The sequence below is a fragment of the Oncorhynchus clarkii genome, chromosome 17 (assembly GCF_045791955.1).
Source record: "Oncorhynchus clarkii lewisi isolate Uvic-CL-2024 chromosome 17, UVic_Ocla_1.0, whole genome shotgun sequence".
NCBI classification, from domain to species: domain Eukaryota; kingdom Metazoa; phylum Chordata; class Actinopteri; order Salmoniformes; family Salmonidae; genus Oncorhynchus; species Oncorhynchus clarkii.
In genome coordinates this window covers 16,262,970-16,275,993 of record NC_092163.1, presented here as the reverse complement: position 1 = coordinate 16,275,993, position 13,024 = coordinate 16,262,970, and the positions used below count along the sequence as shown (strand labels likewise).

Here is a 13,024-nt window from a genome sequence, read left to right as displayed (position 1 = left end):
TTAGAACTTAGTATGTGGAGTCTGACGTGTACACAATCACTTAGAATGTAGTATGTGGAGTCTGACGTGTACACAATCACTTAGAACTTAGTATGTGGAGTCTGATGGCGTTTCCACTCGGGTTGGTTCACCTGTCTGTGAGGAGAGAGTCTGTCAGTGTGTGTGTGTGTCAAGCCTATCCTCGCACCACCATCCACTCTGCATTTGGCTGACTCCACAGCACCAATCCCCTGGCCTCTAGCCCACAGCAACGAGTTGGCAGTCCTACCGACCGACCGTCTACCAGAGATCATTATTCATCATTTATACAGATGAGGTTTTGAACAGCCTCCCTGCACTACCTAAATAAATAGTACGTGACCAGCATTACTAAACACGTAGCCTCATATCACCTTTCTTGAACGCAGCATTTATATCGCTCAAGACCACTGAATTAAGACATAATAACCCAAACAGCATGACTGAACGTGCAAGCCTCACCCTATTGGAATGCAGCTCTCGTGTCATAGGCCTACATATAGCACATGCTACGCATCAACATTCATGAGAAAGAATTCAAACATCATGACACAGACACAGTGCTTTTAGAGAATGATTGACCAGTAAATTGGTCCAAGAGCTTTAGTGAACGCAGCTCTCATAGCAAATAGCTCACACCGTGCATTACCCTGAACCCACATGAGACAGAATGAAGATACGGTGTCAAACACACCACACAGACCTTTCTAGTAAATAGATTTGAACCCACGGTGAACCTCGTCTTCCCATCAACCCCCTTTTTTCCTTTCAGTTTCACCAGCTAAAAATCCCTCTCTGCTTGAATAATGTATTCCAATGGATTCACAGTCCATTTCATCCCAAAATTGAGAGGACAAATGCGAGATATAACTTCCCCAGGGGTTGGAGTCAGCCGGGTCTCATAAATACTCAGTGCTCGGGTGAAAAGCCCATTTGAGATTCAATATCGTGCCATTATTGATTTGAATTTTCCACAAATGTGGCTAAAAGCAAAGTGGTAGAGAAACACATTGGTAATGGCCGGGGATGCGAATGATGCCTGAACAGAAATGAAAGGACCCCAATCCCAGACACTGATGGATACAGGCCCGGCACAGAGGTCCTGATGCCATTTCAGCCCAGTGCCACTCCAGGACAAAGGCACAGGCTCAAGTATCCCCTCCTTTAGTCGTTCGACTAACCAATCAATCCACAGACAAAAGTCTACAGCATAGTGTCTTCTGCCCTGTAATTAGCATAACGTCTAAAGTGGAACACATGGCAGGTCCTTCCAGACTTTTACTCTACAGGTCAGCAGACAGTTCCTCCTCTGTTCCCTCCTTTCCTCTCTTCCTCCTTTCCTCTCTTCCTCTGGTGAAACGGGGAGGGCCGCTGTAGCCAGAGCGAAATCCCCCTGTCAGTCAGTCAGTCTGTCTGGGTTGCTGGTGTCCAGGTTGGGTTGGATGAGTGCACTGAAGCTGATCTGCCCCTATCTGCTTCTCCATTAGAGACCTTTAAACAAACGCCATGGGAAATTAACAGAGGGCTACGCCTCAAAGGGGGGGGGGGGAATAACAAATGTTTCCGGCTGCCTCTCTTTGAGGGGTGTGACGAGCTGGAAGATGAAGTCTGGGAGTTAACGCAACGCGGGTTAAGAGACAAGCTGATTGGTCTGTTGAACGCTTCCTGTGCTGGACATTTGGATTGTGTCTTCAACTTCAAGAGATTGCGTGTGACATTTGTGATATTGGAGGCAGCTCCAAGCCAAAAAGGATGTTCACTTGTTTAAAAACTATGAGTTGAAATCACCCCCCCCTCACCCCACCCCCCAATAGTTGTTGTGACCTTCATCTCACAGTGTTGATGAAGTTTGAGGTTGACCATCCTCATCGTCCTGCGAAAGTATTTCCTCTGTTGACGATGTGTACTATCTCAGAGTGGCTTTTACAGTCCCAGTGTGTTCATGTCAGAGAGTTCATGAGTATGCGGATGGTTACTGCCTCTATCCACTCAGAGAAGGGTATCCGCATCCCTGCCTGTGTGTATCCTGCTTGCATACTGAGAGGTGCGATGCGCTCTGGTCCCCATCTGCAGTGTGGAGATATGAGGCTAGACGAGGCTCTAATCGTCCCTCTCTCTCTCTCTCTCTCTCTGGTGTCGATCCAGGCCGTTGACAGCCTCCTCCTCCACGTCACCACGTCATTGGGGACCCGGACACCAGTTGTTGAACTCATTCTCTCAACAAACAATTGCACTATCATCTCTGGCAAGCTTCAACTGCAAGCACTTACTGTGTAGGCTCCTACAGTACAGATCCAAGTCCATAAAATAAAGGACACGTTGTGAGTGGGCACGCACCCCTGAGAACTCTCAGCTCCTCTCTTAGCGTAGGTACTCCATTTCTCTTTTTATTACCTCAGCTGTTAGTGGGGTATCAACAAGGAGGAGGGGGGACGTATTGGCACTCCTCACAATTACTCCACCGTCCTCAACCACTAGAGTCAACTGCATCGTAAAACAGCGTACACAGTTTCACGGAGAGTAATAAAGTGCCTCAGCTCTGACAGTAGTGGGTCAATACAATTGTATTGGTGTTTGCTTGGCAGAGAAGTAAACAGGGTAAACAGAACTACTGTTTTAGTGGGGTAATTGGCAGACCTGTGTGTGTGCGAACAGTGTGTGTGTGTGTGTGTGTGAGAGAGAGAGAGTAAGTGTTAGTTGATGATAGTTAGAAGGTGTCGGGTCGGAAAGGGGAAGCAGGGCTTGGAGTCTCTACGCTCTGTACGTTCACAACAAAAACACCAGTGGAGAGATCAAAGCAGCCCTCCACTTCATCAACTCTCTAACCCCCACTTCAAAGCATCCAGCCTGGGATGGGATCAGCTCAGAGACGCCCCAGGTAAGGTCAAGGTGGAAGGGGGGAAGACGGCAGCCCAGGAGGCCTCCCCGGTGGAGAGGGAGGGAGTGTGAGTGGGTCATCATGGTAATAAAATCAAAGGAGAGGTTGAATGAGGAGTGACAGTGTGAGCTCTGGATAATCTGCTTTAAAAGGTTTGGCTACAGAAATCTGCACCACCATCTTGGGCAGCTGTGCTGAACTGAAGACACAGGGAGAGTACGAATAGAAAGACAAGATCTATTTCCTCAGTCCTTTGGTTTCCTCCCAAATGACATGTTATTCCCTTTATAGTGCACAACGTTTAACCAGGGCCCATTGAATTTGTGTAGCCTACTTTAAAGGCAATAGGGTGCCATTTGGGATGCAACCGTTGACACTAAGAAAACCAACGTTCCAAACTCAACATGACAGACTGAGGGTGTAGACCAAGACTCATTTGAGGCTGGAAAGTGACTGTCGCTTGTCTCTCTCGTCTCGCAGCCTAAACCACCAGACAGCCTCCACTCTAATCGCAAACATTTATTCAGATCAGAACGCCCCCGAGGAGTCTCACAGATATAAAAAGACTGGCAGAGAGAGAGAGAGAGAGAGCGAGAGAGCGAGCGAGAGAGGAGTGAGAGACAGTAAGAAAGGATGATTGATTCAGAGAGAGAATGAAAGAAAGACAGTGAGACTGACAGATTCAGAGAGAGAGAGATAAAGACCTTAAACTGAAATTGAGAGAGAGAGAGAGAGAGAGAGAGAGAGAGAGAGAGAGAGAGAGAGACAAACAAACTAAGAGTGATTATTCTTTTGTTTAGTCATGCTATTAGAAACCAGCGCCACGGCAACCACAATTATAGAATGACAATAATATAAGGAGAAAGTGTGGAGGACGAGTCCCAGAACCCAAACTCATCAGAGCCAATGGGTGTCTCTCGATATGCATACTACCATGCTCCACACTCTTATGCTCCAACGACGTTCTCTTGACTACGTTCTTGTGAGGACGAGAGTGAATGCATAAAACATTACATTTGAGAAGCACTTCCCCTACTGTTTTACCTCACACTGCAGGACAATGGCAACAATAGACAAAACAAGATTTACACAAAGCAAAAGTTTTACTTCATAATTATCAGCTCGATATGTGAATCGGAATAATCTAACTTACCAGCTAGTTAAACAGGCAAAAATGACCTAAAGCTAATATTATGCTATGTCGATGTCAATTCTTTGTGGGTAGCTAGCTAACAATTCTTCAGTAGTAACTGTAGTAGCTAGCCAGTTAGCCCTATTGACTTATTATGGGCTTGCGTTCTATGGTACCTAGGCAGGTAAACATGCTAAAATGTACACAGCAGGTATTTATTAACATATCAACATAAAATATTGTAGTCAGGTAACATTTTACATGTAACATCCGTTTCGGCTACTTGTTTTGGACTCATACTCCGACCCTCCCGTGCTCCAATTTGCATGCTCGTAGCGCGGTAGTATGCATTTTGAAAAACACCCATTGTCTCAGTCACACTACGACACAGTCTTGTGTCTTCAGAAGTCTGGAAGATAGAACACCCAATACTGCAACGTTGAGTTAGAATGTTGGAACGGAGTCCAATGTAGTAACACAACAGTTTGAGTGCAGTGGATAGGATGCATTACTTGTGCTGATCTGTATTCATACTCAAATGCACTTGCATGAACAAGAAGTACAGTTATAGGCAGGCACCGTGCATTAACTCTACAGACAAAAGGAACTTTACAGACGGCCCCATGTAATGCCAGGCCAGGCAGAGGTGTGGAACAGCCAGGCAGGCTCTACCTCTCCCAGGCTCTACCTGCAAGGTCATCTGTAACAAGCCCCCCAGCCATCTTCCCCCCTCCCTCTCCATCTGTACCACTCTCCCACCTCCCTCCAGCCAAACCAGACAGCCGTTATCCTGCTACCTGAGTCTGTGTCCGGAACTCTGGAATCGCAATTACAGTGTAAACCTGCTACTCTCTGACACTTCAAGCTGTTGAGGTGGAGCCAGGCAGAAAATTACAAGGTGCGTTGCGGGAGAAACAACAGAGTTTGGAGTAGTTCTGTAATCACTTTACAGTAGACTGCATAATGTGACAACAACATGTACTCAATACTGAGACATATCCTTAGGGAGCAGACCATCAAAGTACTAATTACTGGTGCTTGAAGTATTGTTTTGTAACCCCTGACTAAACACACACTACACTCTTTTTTTAGCTGTCCCCAATTGAGAACCCTTCGAAAAACACTTTTTTGCTCTAGGTAGAACCTTTTTGAGTTCGGTGTAGAACTCTTTCCAGAGAGTGTTCTACATGGAACTCAAAAGAGTTATACCTGGAACCAAAATGGGTTCCTGGAATTAAAAAAGGGTCATCCTATCCTGTTCCTTTTGGAACCCTTTTTCTAAGAGTGTACACCTTAGGTGTACAAATGTAGGATCTTAATTTGAGCCAGTTTGCTTCAGCAAGGAAATAATCCTGCAGAAATGGGATATGGGAATGAACATTTTTGTAGAGGTGGATACATTTTTCATTAGAGCAAATCAAGTCTGAAATTTCAAAAATTGAAATTACAGACTTTAGAAGCCTTTTAAAAACTAAAATACACTAGAAGTGTGCATTGTCAGGAAAATTGTCAGCAACAAAAAAAAATTATCAAATTAAGATCCTATATCTGTATATCCAGGATGGTGAGTCCAGACACTTCACAGCTGTCAGCTAAAACTGTTCGTCAAGGGCTGCAGTCCAAACACTTAAGACACCCTATCCCCTCAGCCCTTAAATTAAGTGGACACTTCTCATGACGTCTGACGAGTATACACTTCCAGGGCTAAGGCGAGGGAAGAAGGCATGGACCACCCTTGGCCGGAAATTCGCCACTCAAACATCCCGCAATGATTGTGTTTTCAGCCACCGGTGACTTGTGGGTGCTTTATATACACTACAGTCAATTATGAGTGCATGTCTACTTTTATTGAATATATAATTATTAATATACGCCTAGCTAGCAAATTAGTTAGCCTGCCTAGCTGGAACTTCTGAAGAAGGAAAATGTTTTATTTCTACAATTTCCAAAAGATAACCAAACAAAACATATTTCATTTTTACGTAGCATTCTTTTTTACTTACACTTGTATGTCGACTTCTCCATTGATGTTGTTTAAGTTTTCGCGGATGTACAATCGTCGCGAATTGAATTATGGGGACTTCCCTTGTTTGGCGACGGGGACTCCCCAAAGGGCGTAAGTCGAGGGTAAGTGGACGAGGGTGTGTCGTTTAACTGTTTGGACCGCAGCCTAGGTAGTGCACTATGAAGGGAATAGGGTGCCATTTGAGACAAGAGACAAAATTATTGATGAGAGGAGCCATCGCATTAGCATTCTTTGCTAAGCTGTTTAGGGATGCATTTGGAGTGTCTTGAAGTCTCAGATTTCCCCTAGTGTCGCTACTCTTATCTGCTAATGAACTAACGGATAATATGATAATAGGACGTAAACACTACCTGTGTGCTGTTGTGGCAAACACATCATAGCCAAGATCCAAGAGCCAAGAGGGTTGAATGTTAAAGAAGACATTCCATCTCGGAATTCCGATATTCTGCCTCAAAATTCCGATATTCCATTTTAGACACAAATTTTTCCATAAGGGAAAATGGAGCATTTTCCAATTAGCAGCCTGGGGAGATCAGTCTTCGCAGTGGGTTTGTATAAGTGTATAATCCATAATCCTGTGATGAGGGAGTGGGAATAATAATCCCATGATTGATTGAGTGGTTAACCCCGCATCATCATCAATACAATCTAACTGTCTGGGGTTAACCCTATATTGATTGACTCACGCTAATCCAATACATCTTGAGTCCTTCTTTGTTATAGAGAGGAGCGATGCCTGTTGGCTGCAATCGACTCGCTGCAGATTCTGTACATTTCAGGTCTAATCTCATTATCTATACAATATGGATGTGTCAAAGTCTAATCATCCGTTAAACTGCTCAGTCAATCCATGTGGTATTTTTTATTTTTTTACCTTTATTTAACTAGGCAAGTCAGTTAAGAACAAATTCTTATTTTCAATGACGGTCTAGTGGGTTAACTGCCTATTCAGGGGCAGAACGACAGACCTTGTCAGCTCAGGGATTTGAACTTGCAACCTTCCGGTTACTAGTCCAACGCTCTAACCACTAGGCTACCCTGCCGCCCCGTATACAGATCAGTGGTTAGTATCATGAATCAACAAGTGGAACATTTCAACAGATTGATCTAAGAAGAGGTGGATGGGGAGGAAAGGAGATGGAGAACATCATGACAAGGCTAGCAGAGGGTCACTACATTTCCATGAGACTGGCTACGCTGGGATCCTGCTGCTGCTGCTTTGTGTGTGTGTGTGTGTGTGTGTGTGTGTGTGTACACTGCAGACCAGGAGGAAAAGAGCCAAACAAGATACAGACAGAGACTAATCCCAGAAAGTGTTCACAGCTAGCTCAATGTGACCTACTTTAGCAGGCTACCGGGTTCTTATTCACAGGAGGGAAAGTGCATGCTCACCTGTTCTGAATACCTATACTCTATATGATGGCATGCTATAGATTCTGGCGAGAAAAAAACTATGCACACAGACATTACAAAAGTCTTGGATGAGAAGATTAGGAGTTTTTGTACTCCATGAAGCCTGGTTTGAGAAATCGTGTGAGAAATCATGGTGTGAGATATCGTTATTGAATTGCTGCATAACTTAAGTATGCGTTATCACATGACCTGTACTAATTGAATGCGACTCCTCACCTCTTATCGTCTGTGACTACTAATCTACCTGTATGATATTGTCTAGGACTCTTACCTGTACTGTGCCTGAAAGTGGTCCTGGACGAAGCTGTGCCGCGTCCCAGGCTGGTGTGCTGCTGCTGGGCCGGAGACAGGGCTCTCCTCCGCTCCACCCAGCAGGCCCTGGAACAGAGAGAGAGAAAGTGTGAATGACCTGTATATGTGTGTGTGTGTGTGTGTGTGTGTGTGTGTGTGTGTGTGTGTGTGAAAACGTCAACGAGCTGTACAGCAGCAGGGTAACAAGGTGTATCACAGCAGATGTAAACAGGAGCGCAACAATGGGACATGGGCTAGATGAGGGGCTAATGCACGTTAATACACTCTTGTACTTTTTATAGTGTTCAGCTTCGCTGGCGAAGAGAGAGAACGAAAACAGCCAGATCTTACCTCGTGACTGTCATTAGGGCTGTAAAGGTTCACCAAACCCACGGTTAGGTGGTACGTATTGCTGTTTTGGGGTTACGGTTCGGTTCAGTTTCAGTACAGCGGGAAAATGAGACACCAACCATAATGTAGTTCATTTTTGTTTACTTAAGAAGTACACAGTGTTGATATTCCTGATTCCATACATGATAATGATCCATATAATGCAGGGTGACAGCACAATCAGGAATAACAACACTTTATTTTCTTCAATGAAAAAACATGATTACTCATCCACAACAACACTAAAATAAAGTGCAATATGAGTGAAATCAAATCAAATTTGATTTGTCACATGCACCGAATACAACAGTGAACCAACAATGCCGTTTCAAGAAAAATACAGTGCCTTGCGAAAGTATTCGGCCCCCTTGAACTTTGCGACCTTTTGCCACAATTCAGGCTTCAAACATAAAGATATAAAACTGTATTTTTTTGTGAAGAATCAACAACAAGTGGGACACAATCATGAAGTGGAACGACATTTATTGGATATTTCAAACTTTTTTAACAAATCAAAAACTGAAAAATTGGGCGTGCAAAATTATTCAGCCCCTTTACTTTCAGTGCAGCAAACTCTCTCCAGAAGTTCAGTGAGGATCTCTGAATGATCCAATGTTGACCTAAATGACTAATGATGATAAATACAATCGACCTGTGTGTAATCAAGTCTCCGTATAAATGCACCTGCACTGTGATAGTCTCAGAGGTCCGTTAAAAGTGCAGAGAGCATCATGAAGAACAAGGAACACAACAGGCAGGTCCGAGATACTGTTGTGAAGAAGTTTAAAGCCGGATTTGGATACAAAAAGATTTCCCAAGCTTTAAACATCACAAGGAGCACTGTGCAAGCGATAATATTGAAATGGAAGGAGTATCAGACCACTGCAAATCTACCAAGACCTGGCCGTCCCTCTAAACTTTCAGCTCATACAAGGAGAAGACTGATCAGAGATGCAGCCAAGAGGCCCATGATCACTCTGGATGAACTGCAGAGATCTACAGCTGAGGTGGGAGACTCTGTCCATAGGACAACAATCAGTCGTATATTGCACAAATCTGGCCTTTATGGAAGAGTGGCAAGAAGAAAGCCATTTCTTAAAGATATCCATAAAAAGTGTTGTTTAAAGTTTGCCACAAGCCACCTGGGAGACACACCAAACATGTGGAAGAAGGTGCTCTGGTCAGATGAAACCAAAATTGAACTTTTTGGCAACAATGCAAAGTTTGCCGTAAAAGCAACACACCATTCCCACTGTCAAACATGGTGGTGGCAGCATCATGGTTTGGGCCTGCTTTTCTTCAGCAGGGACAGGGAAGATGGTTAAAATTGATGGGAAGATGGATGGAGCCAAATACAGGACCATTCTGGAAGAAAACCTGATGGAGTCTGCAAAAGACCTGAGACTGGGACGGAGATTTGTCTTCCAACAAGACAATGATCCAAAACATAAAGCAAAATCTACAATGGAATGGTTCAAAAATAAACATATCAAGGTGTTAGAATGGCCAAGTCAAAGTCCAGACCTGAATCCAATCGAGAATCTGTGGAAAGAACTGAAAACTGCTGTTCACAAATGCTCTCCATCCAACCTCACTGAGCTCGAGCTGTTTTGCAAGGAGGAATGGGAAAAAATGTCAGTCTCTCGATGTGCAAAACTGATAGAGACATACCCCAAGCGACTTACAGCTGTAATCGCAGCAAAAGGTGGCGCTACAAAGTATTAACTTAAGGGGGCTGAATAATTTTGCACGCACAATTGTTCAGTTTTTGATTTGTTAAAAAAGTTTGAAATATCCAATAAATGTCGTTCCACTTCATGATTGTGTCCCACTTGTTGATTCTTCACAAAAAAATACAGTTTTATATCTTTATGTTTGAAGCCTGAAATGTGGCAAAAGGTCGCAAAGTTCAAGGGGGCCGAATACTTTCGCAAGGCACTGTATTTTTTTACTTGTTCAGGCATTGACCCCTGGTATCATATAAACACACATAAGACATGGAAGAATGCTTAGAACTGCAGGAAATTAGCTTTAAATCAGCAAAACAAATCTCTGCCCCATGCAAAGGGTGTAGAATTGCGGGAAATGTTCTTTAAAACGGCTAAATGTTCTCTCCGCCAACAAGAGGGGTGTGAACAGTTTGGGGTCACATGGGTTGCGAGGTGGGGGTTTGTTACTACGCCGATAAATTACATTATCCATCCAGACCTTTGCCACCTAGGAATTTGTGTAACCGGATCTTCTCAAGCAGTAGTTGAGTACACCTGCTGTAGATGTCCTGCACAACATTGGCCAATTCATTGACAACTTCGTATTTAGCTTGCTTATATAGAGAAACTGCATTCACCCACAACTATAATTTATTGATTTGATTTGGTAGTTGATGTATTGAGTTCTGTTCAGTGCACAGCGAAATCAAACGAAGGATAGAGTGAACCACTGTGACTCATGGTGCTAGGGGACTGCAGGTAGATACTCTGCAATTACCTGAACAGTGCCTGCATGATGTAATCAAAGAGCAGCACACTGAGATATTTTCACCAAGAGCTTCTAGACTCAGGTGTGTTGTGTTTTGGAGTGCCTTTAAAAAGACAGTCTTAGTCATCATAACCATACTAATCACTTCCTGCTAAGCTGAAGGAGACAGATCCACTGGATTATGGAGCTCATTGAGATATATGCTTCCATACTGGATATTCATTGATACTCTCAGCCAATGAAAATGATCAAATAGACATTTCAATCAGATGTTTTTGAGGCATATATTATTTGGGACATGGGGAAATGTGTGTTGTGTGATGACTTTCAGCACGCTCGATAAGATGATTATTGTTGTCTTGTTTGGAGTGTTGCATGAAGCTACATGCTTCCATACTATTACTCTTTCTGTGAATAGCCTATGAGAGAGGCCTTCAATTAGTTGCTATGCAGAGTAAAAAAATGAAATAGCCTCAGCAAACAAAGAGGTCACAGCCACATATCCAAGCTTTTATGGGGTTACGAATGAGGCTGATTCAATTGCTATTTAACTCATTCAGTTGAAACCTTGTAGAGAATCCTTTGAGAGGTTTTGGGCCATGTGGCCAAAGTATTGTGTAACCCCATGATAAACTGCATAATATAGGTAAGCCTATACTGACTGGTCATGGGGCCAAAGTATTGTGTAATCCCATGATACACTACATAGTATAGGTAAGCCTATACTGACTGGCCATGGGGCCAAAGTATTGTGTAATCCCATGATACACTACATAGTATAGGTAAGTTTATACTGACTGGCCATGGGGCCAAAGTATTGTGTAACCCCATGATAAACTGCATAATATAGGTAAGTTTATACTGACTGGCCATGGGGCCAAAGTCTTGTGTAACCCCATGATAAACTGCATAATATAGGTACATTTATACTGACTGGCCATGGGGCCAAAGTCTTGTGTAACCCCATGATACACTACATAGTATAGGTAAGCCTATACTGACTGGCCATGGGGCCAAAGTATTGTGTAATCCCATGATACACTACATAGTATAGGTACATTTATACTGACTGGCCATGGGGCCAAAGTCTTGTGTAACCCCATGATAAACTGCATAATATAGGTACGTTTATACTGACTGGCCATGGGGCCAGAGTATTGTGTAACCCCATGATACACTACATAGTATAGGTACATTTATACTGACTGGCCATGGGGCCAAAGTCTTGTGTAATCCCATGATACACTACATAGTATAGGTAAGCCTATACTGACTGGCCATGGGGCCAAAGTATTGTGTAATCCCATGATACACTACATAGTATAGGTAAACCTATACTGACTGCTTTCAGTGAGAACAGTACAGTTGGCGGTAAAGAAATAGAGCAATAGGATGAAGGAGCTATTTGAGTTGCTCTGCCCCAAAACATCACTTTAGTAGCTGTTTCCGACCTAGATGGTAATGGACAGTTTAGATGCCCTGCGTGAGGTCGTGAGATTGAAAATGAATTCATTGTCACCTGGGGACCAGAGCTAAGCGTCGGAGGCGATTTTGAAGTCGACAACAATTTCAGTTTTTGGGGTGAAAGTTCCGCCCTGAAGTTTGTGCCTGTCTAAAAATCTCTAATTACCTCAAACTAATTTAGGACACATTTAGAGCAAGGTCACATACACACACACATACAATATCAATATCTTATGGTGTGATTATTGTATCAACATGTGTATCAATAAAACATACTGTAAGTACTGTACAACCAAGATTGACAACATAACCCTGGAGAATATCTGTCAGCTTTGTTTCATCAACTTCTGTGATGTAATCAATTACTTGACACACTTCTGTGTCAACAGCAAAAGGCCTCACTGCTATTTATACCTCTCCTCCCCTCTTCGTATCCTAAATGTGTCACCATGTTCTTAAAAAAAGGTAAGAAAGTCCATTATGCTTCCTGTGAAGAAGATGCGTGTGGTACACTTTCCTAGTTTCCCCAAAGGCAGGACAATCTCATCGTTGCCACTAGAAACACTCTCTTCAGAAGAGCACTCACCTACATTGGGAATAGCAGCAGTAGAGTGTGTGATGCATCTACAGTAAGTGTTTATGAGGACGTGTTAAAGAGTCTCAATAGGTTTGAGTCAGACTCATAATGGCCGTGCTTTCTTCTGACAAACTACATTATAACAAAATTTTGCAAGATCTAAGGACGATGGTACAAAAATTAGAAATAGGCTTACGTGTTGTTACATTATGAAGGTGAGGAGCAAAACCATGACAACATTTTACAACAACCATTACAAATAGTTGGATAATAGCCTCCATTATAGCTTGTCATCCAATGATTTTTTTTAAACACACAAAAAAACATTATGATGCACAGCAAACTCCAGACTATCTA

The 13,024-nt window shown here is 43.1% G+C and overlaps 1 protein-coding gene across 1 annotated transcript in view; it reads right to left on the bottom strand.

Annotated features, from left to right (window-relative positions):
- Positions 1–13,024, bottom strand: part of LOC139370341 (ubiquitin carboxyl-terminal hydrolase 43-like) — a 114,008-nt gene that overhangs the window by 64,482 nt on the left and 36,502 nt on the right. The window contains exon 3 of the mRNA XM_071109767.1: positions 7,739–7,845. Within this exon, the coding sequence (XP_070965868.1) occupies positions 7,739–7,845 (107 nt within the window). The remainder of the gene's footprint in view (positions 1–7,738; positions 7,846–13,024) is intronic.